General features: G+C 40.8%; 1 protein-coding gene across 2 annotated transcripts in view; it reads left to right on the top strand.

Moving 5' to 3' along the window:
* LOC127378688 (E3 ubiquitin-protein ligase Midline-1) overlaps positions 1-21,500 on the top strand; it is a 62,290-nt gene extending 40,790 nt beyond the window's left edge. For both annotated transcript variants that reach the window (XM_051427831.1, XM_051427830.1), the window contains exons 3-10: positions 3,191-3,286; positions 8,841-8,948; positions 10,806-10,954; positions 11,622-11,749; positions 12,967-13,110; positions 18,374-18,535; positions 18,754-18,961; positions 19,051-21,500. In XM_051427831.1, the coding sequence (XP_051283791.1) occupies positions 3,191-3,286; positions 8,841-8,948; positions 10,806-10,954; positions 11,622-11,749; positions 12,967-13,110; positions 18,374-18,535; positions 18,754-18,961; positions 19,051-19,399 (1,344 nt within the window). In that variant the 3' untranslated portion in view covers positions 19,400-21,500. The remainder of the gene's footprint in view (positions 1-3,190; positions 3,287-8,840; positions 8,949-10,805; positions 10,955-11,621; positions 11,750-12,966; positions 13,111-18,373; positions 18,536-18,753; positions 18,962-19,050) is intronic.
* Positions 21,501-22,040: the final 540 nt, after the last annotated feature.

The raw sequence follows: 22,040 nt of genomic DNA, 5'->3' as shown, positions 1-22,040 counted from the left end.
ATTCTTGTTGGGTGATATAAGAAGAGGCTGTGAGAGGATCTGAGTGTGCTGCAGCAGAAAAAGCTTCTCGCTGATTAAGAGCAGATGCTGGGGAAGGAACCAGCTTTACTTTGAAAAAAAAAAACAACCCAAAAAACAACTCTGTCAGCTGACCACACTTGAGCAAACTACATCTTATTTTTAGAAGTATATTTACATTTCAAGCGATTTCACTGCTCGTCTCGTCTTCCACAGTTGAGTCACGGGATAATTCTGTCTGCTGCTGAGTGGTCATGAATGTCTCTGTGGGGATTAGAGACTGACCCACCTTGTCATTATTTTATCTTTTTTTAAAGGCATGACAGGCCCACCTATGGGAGCTATATTTTTATGTATATGTTTCATTAAAAGTGTGTAAGAAGTATTCAGATTCAGATCTATCATTCATAAAACAAATACTTTAAGTACATTTCAATAATACTTTTTTTGTACTTTTATTTTTGTCACTGGTGTGGAAACTGAATAGTGGAACACTTTGACTTTGAACCCAAATATAGACATATAGTCCAAAACATTCAAATCAAAGTCAAGAGGCAAAATCCAACATCCAACAAAACAAGAAGAAAATCCCAAAAATGAGAAATTAGTCCACACAAACAGGTAGGAACACAGGCGAGAAGGAATAAACATAACACACATGAACAAGGACGAACTAGCAAATGGAAAAAAATAAAACTCAATACTAAATACACAGGTGAGGTGCAGGATAACAAGACACAGGTGAAAATAATCAAGGCGGGACAAACAATCAGAACTGGAGGGATGACAGACAAAGACAGGAAGTGAAGTAAAACAAGACCCGAGAGGAAGACAATTACAAAATAAAAGAGGAAATAACCATGAAAGAAAACCATGACGCTTTTATTTCTAGTCCTAATGGAGTACTTATACATTGTGGCATTTCACTTAAGTAAAAGGTCTGAGAACTTCTTACATCACTGATACTTCAAATTGCAAGTAAAATATATAAGAAAAAAAAGGAGAGATTGTATTTCTTACTGTTTGGTTTTCTTTACAATGAGCCTCACAGACTCACAGAGCCACCAGCTTGGCTATGGACTCTTGGCTGTGTCTCAGTTTACCTCTTCAGTTCTTTCTTCTCTCTGTTGAAGGTGGTGTTCATCCTTTCTTCATAGAGTTAGGCGAGAGTGGCGCAAACAGTTATACCTCTTGGAAACGCTAGGGGTGGGGGTGGGGGGCTGAAAAGTTGCCTGTTTCCGCTTTAATCTGAACCCATTGGCTTTCTGCATATCGGAAAACTCATCATATCAAAGTGGCTTAGCCTAGTTGGTTCAGAGCGAAGATTAACTTTGCACAGACACTGTTTTTTTTCCCTCTTTTGGAGAGGGGGGAGGGGGGGTTGAAAATCCGGCTCGGACTGACAGCGGAAAAAGGATGATAGGCGGACAGAGAGAGAGAGATATTGAGGATAAACAAGCAGGATGACTGACAGGTGATCAACCTGGTGGGCAGGCGGGCTGCCCAGCTCCGAGAGATTAATACTAGTTGGATACATGGACACTGTGGATGTGGGTTAACCCCTTTATGTCCAGTTGTGGCATACACACAGAAAGAGGCCTGGAGACTGACAGGTTTCATCTTCCTGAATCCCTCAGATGCTTGTTCCCTTGTGTACATGTCGCAGTCCATGTGCTGAAGATTGTGTGTGTGCATGCGGAGATGTGAAGTTTGCATTCATACAATATTCTGGAATGTTCACATAAATACAAATATGTTTTCCTCTTTGCATTAAAGTATGCATTATTGCTGCATAAGCCGACCCGCACGTGACACAGCCGCTCGGAGAGGTTTAGTTTATTTTTATCTCCACGGATAATGATATAGAGACAGCAGCGTCATATTCCTCTCAGAGGAAACCTTTATGCTGCTTTTTGCTTTTGTGTGTCATCTGCGTATTAAGGCCATCCATTAAACCCCTACAGCGCACACACACAAAAACACACAAATCCCACCATCTCTATCTGTGTTTACTGTTGTTTATTCAATATTCCCTCTGGGGTAGCTGCTTTTTAATCCTCAACATAACATCAGAACCCCCGGCTTTGTTTACACCGCTGCTGAAAAAGTGGTTAGTGAATTGTGATGTAGCACATATAGCTAGTCGGCTTTCTGAATTCGAAGTCGAGCAAATTGGAGCTTTAACAGAAGCGAATGATTTTACACAACACCTGTGCTTTTCACAGCAAACTTGCTGTCCCGGCCTTGCAGCCCCAATGTACCCATGTGTCAGCATTTGCTGTGTCTGAGCTTAAATTCATCTGAAGAACAGTTTTGAACGGGACAGTGGAGACGTGGCATCAGAGCGGCTTAAGCACGCTCGGTTTGGCAATAATACGCCGGTCTTGGAAGTAAAGGAGACAGCTTGTGCCCGGGTGGATGAAAAGCAGCAAACGAGAAAAAAAAAAAAAGGGAAAAAAAAAAGGGGAGGGAAGAAAAAAAGCAGGGGAGGAGCGTTAAGGGACAGAGCTGACGTGCTGTCACCTGTTTGCCGGTTCGTTAGCCGAGAGCGCTGCTGCGTGCCTCTCATAGGGAAAGCTTTTGATGCCTAATTTGCCGCTTGGCCGGGTTTGCGCATGGCTTGGTGCTCAGTGGAGTGGCTGTCCCAGTCACATCCTCTCTTAGAGTAGGATCCACTGTCGGAGGCTCGGCAGGATGAGGAGGCAGTACAGGGACGAGGGGTATCACCCGCGCTCGGAGGTATGTGGACTAAACTAAAATGCAGTTTTTCCAAAAAGAAGAAGAAAAGTGGGCAAACTCCTGGGGATGCTTGTGAGGGAGGGTTGAGGGGAAAACATTGCTTCTCTTTGCTGTTCTTTGGTGAATCACAGCTGAGGAATCAAACATTTGAGCTAATTTTGTCTTGTGTTTTCTAGAATGTAGTTGTTTTCCACTTGCTTTACAACTTTTTTTTTTTTTGGTTTTGTGTTTTGTAGCACCAAAGGGTTGTCTTACAACTTCCTCGGCTCGTGTGTGAGCAGAGAAACCTAAAGGGGGGGTGGGGGCAGATCTGTTATCCTCCTTTGATTTACGGCTCTGTCCTTCACATCTATGTTTCTTTGCATTTATGTTCCCGGACATTTCATTTCACACTCACTCTCTGGCTGTTGTCTTTTATCTCTGTTTGCTACAGCAAGCCCTGGACTCCAACCTGAGCAATTTGATCAAGAGGAACAACGAGCTGGAGTCGCTTATGGGGAAACTGATCCAGACTTGTCAACATGTAGAGGTCAGTCTCTGTGGTCTTCTGAGGTCACCACTGACCTATATATTGTTTAGAATCTATCCTGTTGACAAATAATGCCAGTGGATATGTGTTTAAAGTTTGATTATGTTTCATTATTAGCCCATTATTGCAATGAATTTATGCCTCATTGTATATTTTAATTTATTTAAAAATTGTATTTATTATACCGGTAGTTGGTAGTATTTTATTCCCTATAGAATCTAATTTATTGCCAAAATAGAAACTAAAATGAAATAATGTCAGATTTCTTATGTGACTGATATCATGACTTAAGATTAAGACCGATATACTTAAGCTTAGCATGTTAGCAATGTAAGGTTGGCAGCTACACTATAGAGGCTGCATGAAATTATAAATTTGAAAAAAGTTGAAAAATTGAAAGGATTTGTCGATTAATCAATTAGTTTTTTGATCTATTAGTTTGTCATGCAAAAACTGCCAAAACATTCTGTGGTCCCAGCTTCTCTAATGTGATGATTTGCTACTTTTTTTGTTTGTTTTCAATCGGAAATGGAATAACTTTAAGTTTTGCAGTTTGTTGGGCAAAAACTTTATTTTTAATATGTCATCATGGGCTCTGGGAACTTGTGCCTCCATTTTCTGACATTTTATATTAAATCGATAATTAAATTAATTGTTTGTTGCTGCCCTATGATGTCTGCAGTGCTTTCACTTAAGAGGTATGAAAAGATGGCCTTTAGCAACAGCTGCTACTTCTTTAGCATCACATATTCCACCTTAAAAACAGTGCACTAGCTTAAAGTTTGACTCTTTTTTTTCCCCACAAACATTAATTTGCGTAGAACCTGGCATGGCTTTGTTTCTGCAATTACTCAACATCTGGTTTTGTCTAATATGTTTATTATTAGGGTGACAGCAATGTGTGTGAATGCCTGTGTGTATTTAGCTCTACTGAAGGCAATTCTGTGCTAAGCCTGCCTGTTCATGTTACGCTGGCCCACTAAGAAGATTTAAATAAAGCAATGCCACGGGGTTAAAAGGCAGTGACATCTTAGTTTAGGAATAATGGAGAGCAGCCTCACTGCCTGGCAAGGCCTTTGCAAACTGCAAGGAAAGAGGATTGCGATTTATTAAGGAGATTAATTTTTTTTTTTTTTTGCTGGGTGCATATTTTGTGAGCATGTTTTTGTGTCGCCATCACGCAAAGATGTTTTCTTGAGGAAATATTTTGATGATGCAGGAATTTTAAATACGAAAAAAAAAAACTCTTTTATAAAAGAGGAAATACTTTAAAAATCAGAAATGAATAAATGATGTATATACAAAGGGGGCAAAAAAAGCTTGACCTGTTTTTTTTTTTTCTCAAGTGCATTATGGTCACAACTACACATACAGTGCAATTTTGCAACACACTCTAAAGCCCTAAAATAGCTTGTGGCGTGTATAGTGATAGCATGTTGTCTTAGGGTGAGAAAAATCATATTGCACAAGATGGAATAGCGCTGAGCTGGTGCTCACGAGCCAAAAATAAGTGCACAAAGTCATAGAAACTTAGTAAACGAAGCCTGTTTGACATGCACATGCGGCTGCCCATGAGAGGGGGTGAACGTGACAGCACAAAAAAAAAAGGGTCACAAAGGAAAAACACTGCACGGGCAGCTGTCTGAATATTTCACATCATGCGGATTCGTCTATTCTGGTGGTGGCTGCTGAGATTTGAGACATCTCTGAGGCTCCAGATGTTCAAATGTATCAAAACTGTACACGCAAGTTTTGTCATAGATGGCAACCTCCCTTAACATCCCTGCTATGAATTCTGTCCACCCCTACTGCCAGTTCTAGGAGTGGGGGTAATGGGGGTGTAAAAGGAGGCGAGTGGTCTTCTAGGAAATACTGCACGCTCACATCATGTTTCCTCTGAGTCACCGTCTGTGCCGCGGTTCAACCGTGCCCGCAATTTAACGCTCCTGTGCCACATTCTGTCAAATCCGGGGCACTGTTTTTCAGCTGGCATGGCGTCAGCTAATAGGATCAAGATGTTGTAATTGTTAGAATCCGATGCCTCACGATATTTGTGTTCTCGGTTGCCTTTTGCATGCTGCAAAATGGGGTTTGAATCCGAGTATAATTCAATAATCACAAATAGTCAAAGAGGGGTAATGTGAGGCAGTTGATTGGTTTGTTTATAGAATGCAATAGAGAAAATGAATCCAAGCCACATAATGAAGAAAGTACCAGGCTTTCTGCTTTTGATAAGCAAATGAAAAATGTAGCAAAAGCCACAGAAGGAGAAATACCTCTGATGTCTGGTGTCACTGAATACATTAGGCATGAAAAGTTTAACGTCACCCCCCTTGCAGAAAGTTTGGTTCATGTGCTTTTCTAAAAGTTTGGATACCCTCGAGCATTGAGTCATTTTCGCGTGTGTGTGTGTGTGTGTGTGTGTGTGTGTGTGTGTGTGTGTGTGGTTAAATGAATCACTTAATGTCGCTGCCAGGGTACAATCTGTCATACTGATCATATGCTCCAGAGGGCTCTGCCCACAGTCGTTAGATGCTCCACATCTTTACATGACACATGATGTACTCCGGTCTAAACTCTGTGTGTGTGTGTGCATGTGTGTGTGTGTTTGTGTCTAGTCTATCACAATTCAACTATTTAGTGAAGTAATTATAATGTTTTAGGCTACAAAATGTCCCACGTCTAAAATACATTTAACCTAACAGAATGCTTAAATCTGGAAGATGTGTGACCGCTGTGTGTGTCCACGCAGCCTTGTGGGCGGTTTGTTCCGGTCAGACGAGCAACATCGGAGGACGTCACATCTATTCACATCGAGTTCTTGAGATTAACAGTCTTGAAATGTCAGGGAGAGCGAATCAGAGCCTCGGTGGAAACAAAGCAACAATCTCAGCCAAGAAAGAAAAAAAAGCACCCCCCAAACTCTCATTACAGTTCCATTTTAGTTTAATTGTTATATATAAGTTGTTGGAAACTATTCCTGACCCAGCGGCGCATACACAAAAACACAGCAAAATAAGCAAAAAAATCTGCTGGAGACCAAAAGAGCTGACTGCCAGAGAACCAGATGAACTTCAATGTGTGTGTGTTTGGAGTCTATATTCAGAGAAGCTTCTACCCCAGAACCCCTTGTTTTAGATCTGTATAAGTATGTGGAATTTTGTACACCAATTAGCAAAGAGATCACACGAGCTTTTCACAGGGTAAGCACTTTCAAATCTCAAGCCTCCCCAGAGCTGTCACACTGATGTCCAAGAAACCAATTAGCAGTGTTGAAAAGACAGACGCACCGGGCCACATCTCCTCTGTACGACAGAGCTGAGGTGTTCGGCTTAGCATGTCTCGCATACTGTAAGAAGTGAGATGTAATCCAGGTGGCAAATTGTTTCTGTTGGCAACACAATCCCAGAAAAAAAAATCACATAAATGCTGTCTTGGAGCATGTTGGGGGATATTAAGAAAGTCCTTTCCAGCTCTGTGGAGAAATGGCAAATGACTCCCAATGATGTCATTATTAAAACACCTGTCAACATGTGTGTGCGTAAGAGAGAGTGGATGTGTGAATAGCTATGCAATCTTTCGTTGGCTTGGCAACACTCACAGCAGACTTCCTTTTCATTGCTCCCCGTGCTATCGCTGTGCCGCAGCAAGAAAACACTTTACAAGGTACTGAAAGGGCCGCTAGGAAATGTCCGCAATGAGAAATTACACATTATGTTAGGAACTGCAGGCTTATAATTGGACTTGGACAACTTTTATCGCTTGCTCAGACTGTAAAGGTTCCAACTGCAAAGTGAATCAAATACCTCGGAGAATGGAGTTGGATGCCATTTTTCTTCTAAAGACCCTCACGGCAGAATGACCCTGAATGTAATCAACAGCATCAACCGCACTTTCCCAAACACCCTCCGGCTAAATTAAATCATTTTTCTCAAGTTGAATTGCCATCAGTGGGTTCTGAGCCAAGCAGATGTTTGAACCCCACAGCCAACTAAATATTCTTTTACATAAAGTTACAGTGCAGGCCTTTATGCTCTCCACAATGTGACAATTACTGTAGGCAGGTAACAACTCTATATAGTCGCTGATGTCCCATGCACATAAAATATCCATAGTCCATCTTAACCCCTGTGTGACATTGGATTTACCTCCTCATTGTTTGGAATCCAATGCCGGACAATACTGTATAACTAGGGATATTTTTCGAAAAGTATTAAAGTAACTCTTGCCTTCCCACAAATTGGGTTTGCACATTTAAAGAAGGTGACAAATATAGAAATGACCACAAAAGCATTCTAATTACACCAAATAATTTTTTTAAATTCATGTCCTATATTATATGAAATATGAACATTAATTAAAATGCTATTTTGTTAAAGAAATGTATGTAAGTATGTTATGCTCAAAGAGGTCAAAGGTCCCAGTTAAACCTCTTATGAAGATATGTGGGCTCTAAAGGTCTGATCACATCTATCTATCTTAGTAGGTCAAATAATGTCTGGACGTTGAGATTAAGACTGGAATGCATTTTTTTCAGATGTCTAGGTTATATATAATATGTATCAATGTAGTAAACACATTTTAGTGTCACCATGTAGTCAGGACCCACTCCACATTGAAATATAGTCTTTGAAATGCAAAAAAACAAATTAACCTAGATGTATAAAAACACAACATGGACATCCAGACCATTTTTTACCAGTAAAATTAGGGTTCAAACTGCATGAAGTTATATTAGGTAAATTAAGTCAGCGATGACTTTTGGTTCCACATAGCACACAAACACTAGCCTGTTTTTGTTTGATTTACACATTTTATTATGATACTGGACCGAAAGTGTCATATATAACCTTAAAATGTGAACCTATATCAAATCAGATTTCTTGGGGAATGTGTAAAATGTCGGCTTGCCATCGAGTTAAACAGGATTTTCTACTTAAAAATGGCTACCAGGGAAATGGGGGATTCTCCTTGGCTGCATCCAAAATCACTTGTTCACTGATACAATAGACACTCTACCCTATAGTGAGCAGTAAATTGAGACTTCAGACGCTTAGCAATCATCATTTGCAGCAACAAGGACAACTGTAGAGTCTCACTATGAAGTGCAACACATTTAATTCTATTGTGGGAACTATGTAGTGAATCAATTTCACTTTAATCAGAAGTGAGACACACACAAAACTAGCAGAGGGTAAATATAGTCCACTGTATAGTAAATAGAGTGTGATTTTGGACATCGCCCTTGTGTCTGGTTCATCAGCATATTGCTGAGTGTCATGTCTGCTCTCTAACAGCCACAGGGCTTCCTGCTTATTTTACTTGTCACTCAGCACTCAAGTCAGCAGGAGGCAAAATGGCTGAATATGCCTCATCTTCCTCAAGTGTTTGCTTCCAGACAGTGGGGGCCTGGCGGATGGATGAAAATGACATCCTGCCCCTCCGTCGACATGATGTGGAACCTCGAAACATATATACCTCTATATCCCCCCCCCACCCCCAGCATCCATCAATCTCTTTGTTTATCTAATACTCTCTGTGAATTGGTTCTCAGGTGAATGCGTCGCGTCAGGAGGGCAAGCTCCTGGAGGAGTGCGATCTCCTGATTGACATTATTCAGCAGAGGAGGCAGATCATTGGAAGCAAGATCAAGGAAGGGAAGGTGAGGTGAAGAGTATGATAGCAGATACCATTGATTTTCCGTTGCTGGTTTTTATAGCCATCTTTCACTTGATACCCTCTCGCTTTTACCCCCTCTGATTCTGATTTATGCAATTTTCTAGCCTGGCAAACAGTGAATAAACAAAAATGTGTCGTGGCAATTTTAAAACTACCCATGGACCCACTTGTCATTTTGTACTTCCACTACAAACAGCATAATGTGCTTTCTTTATTGATGCTAGTTGAGTCATGGTTTTGTAGCTACTAATTTACATAATCCTTTAATCATTAACAAATATATTTGCTCCCATCAGTAACCCATTGCAACAGTATTAATGATCATAAAGGGGCAAATACTGTCTGCAGATCTAATTATCTACAGTCATATCCATAAAAATAAAAATAAATGAAGTCCCTTATCTCTGCAATGTGCAAATGTGGTACAAATTAGCATGTGGGCGACAAAGCATTCACGATCCAAAGGTTTGGATTGCTGCAGTTGATTGACTGCCAGTATCATCACCTTTATTCATCACTATTTAAACACATGAATTCCACTGAAAACACTCCAAGCTACAGTCACACCACATTTGTACTTTGTAACAGCCACTTGACCTGATCCTTGCATGGCGGAAAACTGCATAAAATGCGAACCCTTCATCACATTCTGAACAGACGGTGAAAACAGTTCGACCGGCCAAAAGTGGATTCCAGAGCATATGGAAGGTCGCTTTTACTTGTAAACCAACATGATTTTTTCCCCCTGCTATATCCAATGAGACTTGGAACCCACCAGGGAGGTTTATTTTGTCCACCATGTAATGTAGGCTTTTAGCTTTTAGGATTGCATTAGAGAACAAAGAAATATATTTTTTTTCAAGACAGCAGTTTTCTACAAATTGCTTTTTGGGGGAGTGCTAAATCATGATCAATAATAACTCAAAATTCTCTTTTCTGAGACCAGGTTTCCGTTGTTAGTCTGCCTTATGTTCTTATTTTTTTTAACATGATGATGCACATTTGAATGGATTTGGACTGAGATTAGTGTTTTGGGTTCTTTGCAAGCCAAAATGCTGATGAAATGTCCTTTGACCTCAATTCTGCCACTGACCTCAATCTGTCTCTTAAAATCTCTGCTCATACAGTAGGGAGAGGGAATGAAACAGAGGGGCAAGTGAAGGGAAATGAAATCCCAGAGTTGCGTGCAATAGAATCATTGATACGCCTAGAAACTGTTGAATTAGCAGGGAGATGGGATAAGCTTAACTCATGTAGTGCGAACATTTTTGCAATCCATTTCTCTTTTTCTTTGCTGCTCTTTCTTTTCCAATCGAAATCAGCTTTCAAAAGAAGCTTAGTTACACAGTCCCACTCATTTTTTTTTTCTACAACACAGAGAAAATGTTAACCTTGAAGTGTCTTATACATTTATTTTCATAGTTACAGGAGAACTTTTTAAACCCTATAGAACGAGAAACAAGTAAGGAGTTCAAAACAAATCAAATTCCAGTCCTTGTAAATTAAACTTAGCAGGATGTTCATGCCTTTGCTATTATTTAGTGTCTTTGATGTTCATACCAATTAAGACAACATAAAGAAGAAAACTTGAAGAAATAGATGACTATGTGCATCAGTCAACTCTTGCTTTGACCTTTTCGAGGACGTGTGACTTTGAAATGCTAACATCCATCTCCTTGTACCAATAAAACGCCACCTCCTGTCGTCAGCTCTGATTATGGTCTCATCCCTAATGATGCGCAGCATCTTGGATGAGGACATTTTCACGCATCCTTTGGTTTGATTATTTGATCCGGCCTAACAGCGCCATTGTCCGACTTCTCTTTGCCATTCTTTCCAGGCGCAAAGGCTCCGGAAGCTCGCCCAACAGATCTCCAACTGCAAGCAGTGCATTGAGAGGTCCTCGGCCCTCATCACACAGGCCGATCAGACGCTCAAAGAAACCGACCACGCTCGCTTTCTGCAGACCGCCAAGAGCATCAACGAGAGGTCAGACTGCCCACACGCTGACCACGCATGTTGGAATTATACGCCCAAGTAAACTGAAGTGTAGCTTTAGAGGGAGGGCACAGAGTGCACACATAGATGTTGAGAATCTGTATGAGAACTTGGTGTACTTGACTTCCCCAACAGCAAAGATAAGTAGAGAGGGAATTCATCTTTTATTTAGCCTGATCTTATTCCACTCATTGCTTAAGCTTTCTGACTAATTGATTTGGCAATTGAGAACAAAACCCAGTGTCCAATATGTCCATCCTCAGGAGAAACAAAGCTGATATAAAAAGAAATCATTATCCTTTAGTCCTTCAAACAAAAGCAGTGTTTTAATCAGAATCTAATCTGGACAGCCTCGCTAATTAGAGGGCTGATTTAATTCTGATTCAGTCTTTTTAATTTGAGCAGTGCGTTAATACTATATATCTGTGTTATTCCATCAGCTAAAACAATGCTAAAATTCTGTTTTTCTACATCTTGGAGTAGCTCAGTTTTTCTTCTTGTTCCTACAGTTGGATGTTTGAGCTTCACTGTGCAGAATGATGTATGTGCATATTAGTGTCTATTTCTTAGTACATGTTCTTTAAAGATAATTGTAAACACTTGTAAAGTATGATAAAGTATGAAAACCTGTTTTCCATTTTGATTGCTACTGACCTAGGGTTTCCATGGCAACCGCATCAACCCAAGTGCTGATCCCTGAGATACACCTAACGGACACCTTTGACACTTTTGCCCTGGACTTCGCCAGAGAGAAGAAGATGCTAGAGAGCCTCGATTACCTTACTGGTACGCCTTTGTGTTTTCAGTTTCACCTCAGTTTATCTACTGAACTGTTTCAACACCCTGTTTTAAATTCGGAGGACTAATTTGTAGTCAGAATCAGTGGGCTTGTCAATCCATGTGCACCGTAATTGCTTGGTATTTATTTACTTCAAGATTAAAATCATAAACCAAATGTCCCCTTTTGTTGGATCTACAGTCTACACCCCACCCTGTAATTCAGTTCCTCACTGACCATGAAACCAAACATTGCTTCTAATTATGATTCACTTCCAGCTTTAAATTCTGATTTTGTTATTTGTTAAAATCCTTTTGAAGTCTCAGCTGTCTCCAAGCACTGTCTTTGAAGGAATGGGCCCCAGCCTATTAACTCCAAAATTAATTTTCAACATTAATTTCCGATGTCCCATTTGCAAGGACCCATCAAAATGTCACCGCGTGAATTACGAGCACGCTGAGGGACAAAAACAAGGCGTTGTGTGCAGTGGATTTGAAGGTCTATGAAAATGTCTGGCTCGTATTTATTCTCTGCGATGCATGAGGGCTTCACTGGAGGGCCTTTTCACTAAGTGAATCAGTCTGAATCACTCCACTATGTGCAGCCACTCATGACAGAAGGCTCGGGAGAGGGAGAGAGTGACAGACACAGAAAGAGATAGGAAGTGGCTTTACAATCAATTTAAGCTGCGCCTTTATATCTTTGTTTCTTTCCTCTGTTCATTCTCTTTCTACGGAAGGCTTCATGCCTTGAATACAAAAGTGGGCTGTATTATTTATGCAGCTTTAGAGCAAAAACAACTATAACGTAATAAAGTGCACATGAATCAATAGTGTAAGAAAGCCAATTTAGCATCTCTGGTTATGTAACGACCCAACATTTGTTGCTGCTAAAAGGATTGGGATATTTACTCTTCCTGCTGTGTTCTGAATCTGAATATTTCATCATTTCGCTTCTGCACTGCTTTTAATGCTCAACCTACCACTCTACTGGAAAGAACATCTTCAATCCTGTGTGTAATGAAGCCTCTACACTCATAAGTTGAACCAAATGAACACGTACGAGGTTAATTGGGGCAACTGTTTGTTATAACAACTGACAACCTTTGAGTGTGTTCCCATTTTGGAATATCACCAATGTAGTTTGCAACTATATTCAGCTGGAACATAGCATTAGAGCTAGAGATGTTGTTGTATGACATTCCTTTTTTTTTCATCCTCTGCAGCTCCCAATGCTCCAAGCATAAGGGAAGAGCTGTGTACGGCTTCCTACGACACCATCGCGGTCCACTGGACATCTGATGATGAATTCACAGTGGTGTCCTATGAGCTCCAGTATGCCATCTTCACTGGGCAGTCTAACATTGCCAGTAAGTATGTGTGGCTGAAGAGGAAACTTTGAATCGGATGGGGTTAGGTACTATGCATCCTGAAACACGAACGCAATCTGCTCTAAATCCTTCCTAGTATCCATTGTCAGGGTTGTAGGTGCAATTGAGGACTCTCAGTGTTACAAATAGATCTGGTGTTGTGCTCATTTAGAGCTGATTTCTTTGTTGAGTTTTGTAGATGCAGTGAAGAGTGGTGACCGTGACTTCCTGTGCCACAGCCAGACAAAGTACTCACAAAAAAAGTGCCTAGAAAATGGCTTCCAGCATGGATGAGATTGACACCGCTGGACAGGTTGATAAAAAGGTCCAGTGTGTAATGTTTAGGAGACTATGCCTACACGCAAAGCGGGTCACCTTCCGTGGAGGCTGCCATGTTGAAGCCAGACGTAGCCAAGAAGGGACAAAACAAACACTGGCTCTAGATAGGGGTGTAAGGTTTTTTTTCCACGTGTTTCGCTGCCACCGTAGTTTCTCCTTACTGCTTGGAAGGGGAGGTTGAAGTAACTGAGTTGCTGTCTGCAACTACACCGCTAGATGCCACTAAATCCTACACATTAGTCCCTTTTAAATTGGCTTTCCTTGATCGACACTAAACTTGTTTACTGCTCCCAGAAAGCACTACTGCAGCTTTCCAGCAGACTGATAATGGTGTAGACTGGATGGATATGTCAGACACTACTGACAGAATAATAAACCCCTCCCAAATGGAAAATGGCGAACATGAACATGACGTCCAATTTAATGATGAAGTGAAAATGAAATGGCAATTCAGGAGAGTCGAGAGGGCTTTTTAAAACAGCATTTGGACCATGGGAAAGTATAAAATATGAAAATAGACCCAAATCCTGCATGTAGGCATTTGCAATGGATTTGTTATGCCGAATTTTTATTTTTACCATACTGCTTTCAAACCTGTGATCTCAGTACAATCGTGGTCCTCTACTGGTGGCCACTAGCTCTCCTAAGGCAACAGAGAGTTGAAGTGCTTTTCTGAAGGCTGAGACAACGGCAGAAGTGGAAGCTCCTGAAGTGAAGCCTCTTGCCTTTATGCTACTATCACTCTCACATGAAATGACTGGCTTGTGAAGGATGGACGCCGAATAAGATGTGACGATAGCGGAGCAGAGAATTGACGGCAGGTGTAGAGCGCTCAGAAAAAGACGAAACCTCAGTGGAAACGCTGAGTTATATGTCTATACATGCAAGACGTTTAGGTTTGAGTAGCACTGATGGAGTGAGACATCGTATTAGGAGAGATGACAGCTGTAAAATGAATCAGCATCCCAGACCCACACTTGGTGACACAATGTCTTGTAGAACAACAACAGACATACAGTAGTGCCGACATACACACACAAAACACACACACACACACACACACACACACACACACACACACACAAGACCCAGAAAACCATGAGCACACTCGAGTGAGCAACAACTACAAGGAGGAAAATGGGGTCAGGGCATCTGAAGACGAGCTCCCCTGCTCCCTTTCAATCAAACTCCCTTTTCTCTGTCTTTGTTCTTTTTTTTTTTTAGATTCAAATAGATTTACCTCACAGCAAAAATCCTCTTGCTTCCTTCCTTTCTTTATTTCTTTTCCTCCTTCCTTCTCTGCTTCCTTCACTTGCTTTCTCCTATGTTAAAGTATACCTTCCTTTTTATTTTTTTAATTTTTTCCATCTTCCTGAGGTTACACCTTTGTCACTGCTTCTCATTATTTTAGAGTTTAAACCATGTTTAGAAACAACAGCAGTCAAACTATGAAATGTATTTATTTCCCTCTTTCTTCCCCCTCTTTCTTTCACCTCCCTGTCTCCTCCTGTTCCCTGAAAGGCTGTGAGCTTTCTCACCTCCTGTTTTCACATTCAATAATGTCAGGGGTGTTGCTGTTGGCATCTGAGTCACGTGCCAGACAAATTCCCCCCGGAGCAATTCAGATGAATCACTATTCAAGAGGTGGAAGACTTTTAATGTTAGTGTAATAAAAACACAATAAACAACTCCCATGCATAATTGTTCAGCACAGTCTTTTGAACTTGGATTTCCTGTGGGAAATGTGCATTAATATGACAGTGACCATCTAACTCGCTTTCTATTTCCTATCTGCTATTTGTGTTTGATATGCATGGCACTACAGGAAAATACATCTGCAGCGTGTTTGATTTTAATGAATGTGGGCAATTTATTTTCAGTTTGAAAGTGTATAAGAACAGTGGCAGTAGTCGCAATTAGTAGCACTTAAGTGGTTAAGCTTTAACAATTACCTATACAGGGTGATGCTGTGATCATAATGTCCTCAGTTTTCTTCATCCCACTTAGTTTAGTTAGTGTTGTCATTGGTTGAACAGAAATAAATGCATATTTACATTTATTTCTACAGATCTAATTATTGAAGGTGCAGTGTGTAGCATTTAGGAGGAAGTATTGGCGTATTGTTTTCATTAGTGTATAGTTTCCTTAGAATGAGCCGCTTTTATCTACAGAGAGATGGGGTCATCTTCTACTGCCACTAAATCCTTTACACTACACCAGTTAATGTATTTGCATTTTAAAGTTTTCAGATTGAATAAATAAAATTTAATTTTGTGTTTTACTCCCAAAAAACATTTTAATTTACAATTTATTTTACAATTAATTGGAATTAAACATACTCTGTTTTGCTAGGTGTCTCTACTTTTAGCCTACTGTTGAAATTTAGGTAATGAATTAATTCATGTTTTAATACATTTAAGTATTTTAAGAAAATAAAACTGCCAGTCAAATCCACCTCATTGTTATTTAAAAAATGGAACACAATGAATTCTAGCAGCCCCTCCAGGTTTGTTTGCTGCCCCCAGTGGTCAATACACACTTCCTGTTAGCACCAGCAACAACAGGTGTTGCCAGGACTGAAATCTTCTTTTTATATATACAGTGGGTACGGAAAGTATTCAGACCCCTTTAAAAATTTCACTCTTTGTTTCATTGCAGCCATTTGCTAAAATCAAAAAAGTTCATTTTATTTCTCATTAATGTACACTCAGCACCCCATCTTGACAGAAAAAAACAGAAATGTAGAAATTTTTGCAAATTTATTAAAAAAGAAAAACTGAAATATCACGTGGTCATAAGTATTCAGACCCTTTGCTGTGACACTCATATTTAACTCACATGCTGTCCATTTCTTCTGATCCTCCTTGAGATGGTCCTGCTCCTTCATTGGAGTCTAGCTGTGTTTAATTAAACTGATTGGACTTCATTAGGAAAGGCACACACCTGTCTATATAAGACCTTACAGCTCACAGTGCATGTCAGAGCAAATGAGAATCATGAGGTCGAAGGAACTGCCCAAGGAGCTCAGAGACAGAATTGTGGCAAGGCACAGATCTGGCCAAGGTTGCAAAAGAATTTCTGCAGCACTCAAGGTTCCTAAGAGCACAGTGGCCTCCATAATCCTTAAATGGAAGAAGTTTGGGACGACCAGAACTCTTCCTAGACCTGGCCGTCCAGCCAAACTGAGCAATCATGGGAGAAGAGCCTTGGTGAGAGAGGTAAAGAAGAACCCAAAGATCACTGTGACTAAGCTCCAGAGATGCAGTAGGGAGATGGGAGAAAGTACCACAAAGTCAACTATCACTGCAGCCCTGCACCAGTCGGGGCTTTATGGCAGAGTGACCCGACGGAAGCCTCTCCTCAGTGCTAGACATATGAAAGCCCGCATAGAGTTTCCCAAAAAACACATGAAGGACTCCCAGACTATGAGAAATAAGATTCTATGGTCTGATGAGACCAAGATTGAACTTTTTGGTGTTAATTCTAAGCGGTATGTGTGGAGAAAACCAGGCACTGCTCATCACCTGCCCAATACAATCCCAACAGTGAAACATGGTGGTGGCAGCATCAGGCTATGGGGATGTTTTTCAGCTGCAGGGACAGGACGACTGGTTGCAATTGAAGGAAAGATGAATGCGGCCAAGTACAGAGATATCCTGGAAGAAAACCTCTTCCAGAGTGCTCAGGACCTCAGACTGGGCTGAAGGTTCACCTTCCAACAAGACAATAACCCTAAGCACACAGCTAAAATAACAAAGGAGTGGCTTCGGAACAACTCTGTGACCATTCTTGACTGGCCCAGCCAGAGCCCTGACCTAAACCCAATTGAGCATCTCCGGAGAGATCTGAAAATGGCTGTCCACCAACGTTCACCATCCAACCTGACAGAACTGGAGAGGTTCTGCAAGGAAGAATGGCAGAGGATCCCCAAATCCAGGTGTGAAAAACTTGTTGCATCATTCCCAAGAAGACTCATGGCTGTAGTAGCTCAAAAGGGTGCTTCTACTCAATACTGAGCAAAGGGTCTAAATACTTATGACCATGTGATATTTCAGTTTTTCTTTTTTAATAAATTTGCAAAAATTTCTACATTTCTGTTTTTTTTCTGTCAAGATGGGGTGCTGAGTGTACATTAATGAGAAATAAAATGAACTTTTTTGATTTTAGCAAATGGCTGCAATGAAACAAAGAGTGAAAATTTTAAAGGGGTCTGAATACTTTCCGTACCCACTGTATATATTATATATCTTTAAGATAATGAATTCCTATGTATGTGTTCATTTATTTTCTTTTGGTTGGTTTGTTAGGCAGCAGGTCTTCAGGTGAAGTTTGTGAACATGGTGATGATAACACATCTTTATGAGACATTTTAACATTAAAAGGGGAAGTTTTCACTCTTTGGTGGCCAACAAAGAGCAGTGGTATAGCGTTAACTTCCTGAACGAATTCCTCAGACGAACAAAGTCATGACATGGAAGCAGAGTACACACACACACACACCAACTCTTGCCCTAGGAGATGGTGCTGCAGTACTGAAGCGCCATTGAACGGAAACACACGCCTAAGACCCACACACACACCAAGCAGGGAGAGCATAGTGCGGCTAAGAAGTCAACGAGGTGTGAATGGTTTCCTCGCGCCTTTTCACACCCTCTCACCTGCTCCCACTGCCACAGGCTCACACACAACCAATCATTTAGTACACTATCCTCTCACACAGCTGTACATCACTCCTCTCCAGGAAGTAAATAGTTTTTCTCCTGTTTGCGTGTTATTTTCTCTTGTGCTGAGAGTTAATATTGAATATGTTTTCCACAGAATTTTCTCTTCTCAGACTTTGTCCTTTAAATAAAACGCATAATATTTATTATAACATAATATTTGTTATAACTATAACTAATATGCATTTTTTCTCTCCTCCCAGGTCTGTGTAACTCACTGGAGAGCTGGATGATTGTTCCCAACATCAAGCAGAACCACTACACGGTGCACGGTCTGCAGAGCGGCACCAAGTATATCTTTGTTGTCAAGGCCATTAACCAAGCGGGAAGCAGGAGCAGTGAACCGGGGACTCTAAAGACCAACAGTAAGCACGACTGAAAACGAACAACCTGTACGGGATCGACCTTTACTGAAAATTCATGGGGAAACGCCCACATAGAAGTAGCATATTCGATATTTTTTTGTCCCCGTCGGCAAATATGAAATTGAATTACCTGAAAATAAATGAGCTGTTCTTAAAAGAATGGTGCCTGTTCTCAGTATTCCAAAATAAATGTTCATTTCCTCCTTCTCTTCTGCCAGGCCAGCCATTTAAGCTGGACCCGAAATCGGCCCACAAGAAGCTGAAGGTGTCCCACGATAACCTGACAGTGGAGCGGGACGAAACCACGTCCAAGAAAGGCCACAGCCAGGACCGCTTCACCAGCCAGAGCAGCTACGGCGTGGTGGGCAACGTCTACATCGACAGTGGTCGTCACTACTGGGAGGCTTTAATCGGAGGGAGCACATGGTGAGGTTTGACGGCACAAATTTCGTGAAGTAAAAGTCCGGGATTGGTTGTTTTCCCGTTATATAACAGAATCTCCCGCTCCCCCTCAGGTACGCTGTGGGCATAGCCTACAAATCAGCCCCCAAGCACGAGTGGATCGGCAAGAACTCGGCCTCCTGGGTGCTCTGCCGCTGCAACAACTCCTGGGTGGTCCGCCACAACAGCAAGGAGCTGGCCATCGAGCCCTCGCCCCACCTGCGACGCGTCGGGGTCCTGCTGGACTACGACGCCGGCTACTTGACCTTCTACGACGCGGTGGGCTCCCAGCACCTGCACACATTTCACGTCTCCTTCGTCCAGCCCGTGTGTCCCGTGTTCAATGTGTGGAATAAGTGTCTGACGATTCTCACTGGTCTACCCATCCCCGACCATCTAGAGGGACTGGATCCCCAAGACTGAGAACTACGAGAATAAATCAGCAAAAAATGGTCTTAATCATCTTGAAGCTGCACTGGGCAAGATTTGTGACCATGATCATCTTTGGATAGAGAACAGAAGAGTGTCCCATCCCCTTTTTTTTTTTTTTTTTTTTTTTTAAATCATACAGATCTGCTCTATTTACCTAAATTAAATTCTGGTCTTGTCTCACTTTTTTTTGCACCCAGAGGCAGTGACAAAACAATGAGTCAAATACGAACTGCCTCCTAAACAGCAAGCTAGCTAGCAAAGCCGGACTCACCAGTGTTGATATATTCTCCTTTTCCCATTCGGTTTCTTTGGCACATGCCGACACAGGCAGGAGCATGTGAGTCGCCCAATGATATTACTTTCTCAATCCAGGTAATTGAAACACTTGGTGCAAATTGACCTATTGCAGCTTTAATATGCAAAGAAAAAAGAAGAGATGCCCGGGTCTTATTTTATAAAGCTTCTCAAAGTGATTTTCAGTTGTTTGCTATGAATCTTAAAAGCAAATATGATGCTGGTTCATGTCATCTTTGACTCCTAGAAAAACTATTCTAGATGGATGACAGTAAGCTGGAGTCAATCCAGAAGAAACCAGGACAAATGGACAGAGCTGAGCCAGAAATTCCTACTCGAAGGCACTTTGGGCCACGATGGGCGTATTTGTGCCACTGCGTCTAGGAAACAAGCCACAAATCAATTTCTAATTTTCACCTTATCAGATATAGCACTTTGAAAATCTCTGAAAGTACACAGACATACACTTACACAGCATATACACACACACACACACAGAAAACAAGTGCGAATACACACACACCTCCCCATTTAATCAATTGCGGTTGCTGGTAAGAGCAGAATAATAGATGTATATTTTGTAAATGCACCCCCCCCTTATCTTTCCCTCGTTCATTAAAAAGGAACCAAAGTAGCCATTACTTGTCTGTTCAGATGTCTTTACATAAATTTTACATACGTTAATAAATGCTGAATTATTTTTAAAAAACGTGACAGAGAGGAAAATAGCGTTATGCTAATATTAAATGCAGGATTCCCTTAAAGGTAGACCTTGTTTTTGCACATTGTTCATACTTTATTCATAGTTTTCTAGCCTAAAAATCTAATTCATTTTGGTGCAATTAACATGCATTCATATTGGGAAAGTGTTGTGTTCTGTTTGACTTATTCTGTTCATTTCCTTTTTTGGCAACCAGACAAGTCTTGCCGTTATGATTTTATGTGATACATAATATGTGAAGTTGTGTTACAGTTGTAGCCCCAGGTTATTATTGGAGCTAAGAGGTAAAATGCTCATTTGGGTGTAATTGTTTTTTTTCCTCTCTCTTCTATAAAACAAGTGAGACCTATTTGTGCCAGTGTGCCAACACTCCAGACTCATTCATTTGCTTTTAACAAAGAGTGTCTTTGCAAAATCTTAAATTTTACATGTCATTTTCACACTGAGGTCTTATTTCATCAACGCAGCGTATTGTTTAAAAAGGTTGAATTACTCTCTATAGAAAACACACTTTCACATTATTGAAACAACGCAGCCATGCACAGGGAGCTGTCCTCAGTCTTGTCGCACATTGATGATGTCACTCTTCACTCATTGGCTGAATCTTGATTTGAGTTTCTTGCTATGTCAACGGGAGAGAATGGCCTCAATGAGATTCAGAAAAGGCCCTTACAACAAAATCTCTCCAAGCGATGTTGTCAATTCTATATCATCTTATCCTAATGTGACAAACAGTGACAAAAATGGCGCTCCTTAGTGTAAATACGAAGATTTGTTTGTGATTTTCAATGTTGCTTTGTTTCAATGGTACACTTAAAAGTATGACAACAAATAACGATCTATTCTTTAATTCTGTGTTTCCTTGGCAATTAATTAAACTGTACGTTTTCATTGTACCTGATACGAGTATGTAGTGCTTAATTTAATGTTTCCATTTGAACTTTATGACCATGGTGTTACATGTTGCGTCTCTGTGGACATTTTTATGGAAAACAGAATATGAGTGCTTGCATCACTGTCGTCTGAGATGTGTCTATGAGAAGGTCAAAAATAAACGTTGTTCCTTTTCACATTAAAGTGTGCTTTTTTTTTTTTTTTTATCCAGCGAGGAAGCAGTGTGAGAATGTCAAGAGTCAATCTCATAAAGCAGGATGGGGTGAAATGCCAGGAGTCGTTTCTGTCTTTCTGTCTGGGGGGACGTACAAACAAAGATCACATTTTGAAGAAATTGAAGCAGTCCCATTCAATAAATTCAGACTATGGCATTTTGGTATGTGTAAAGTTACCGGTGCCCTTCAGGAAGGCACTGCACAGCATTGCTGTAAGCATGGATTCTTAGTTTTTTTGTCCAATTAAAAACCCCAAATCTGGTCGGACATGATATATCTTTCTTATCAGCTTGGTCACTTTCCCCATGTGTTTAACATTGAATCTGCTGTTGCAAGATTTATTTAGATCTATTGCGCTCAGTGGGATCGAACCATCTTGATAACACAATAAGGGAATAAGGTAATTATCTTCTCTATAACAGCATTATTGAAACTTCATCTACTGTGGGAACAGATGCTGCACAAGGCATCAAACATCTGTACTTTTTCTTCCACGTGATGAATCATC

This window comes from Dicentrarchus labrax, unplaced genomic scaffold (assembly GCF_905237075.1).
Source record: "Dicentrarchus labrax unplaced genomic scaffold, dlabrax2021, whole genome shotgun sequence".
NCBI lineage: Eukaryota > Metazoa > Chordata > Actinopteri > Moronidae > Dicentrarchus > Dicentrarchus labrax.
The sequence above is the reverse complement of the archived record's forward strand: the minus strand, read 5'-3'. Positions and strand labels throughout refer to the sequence as shown.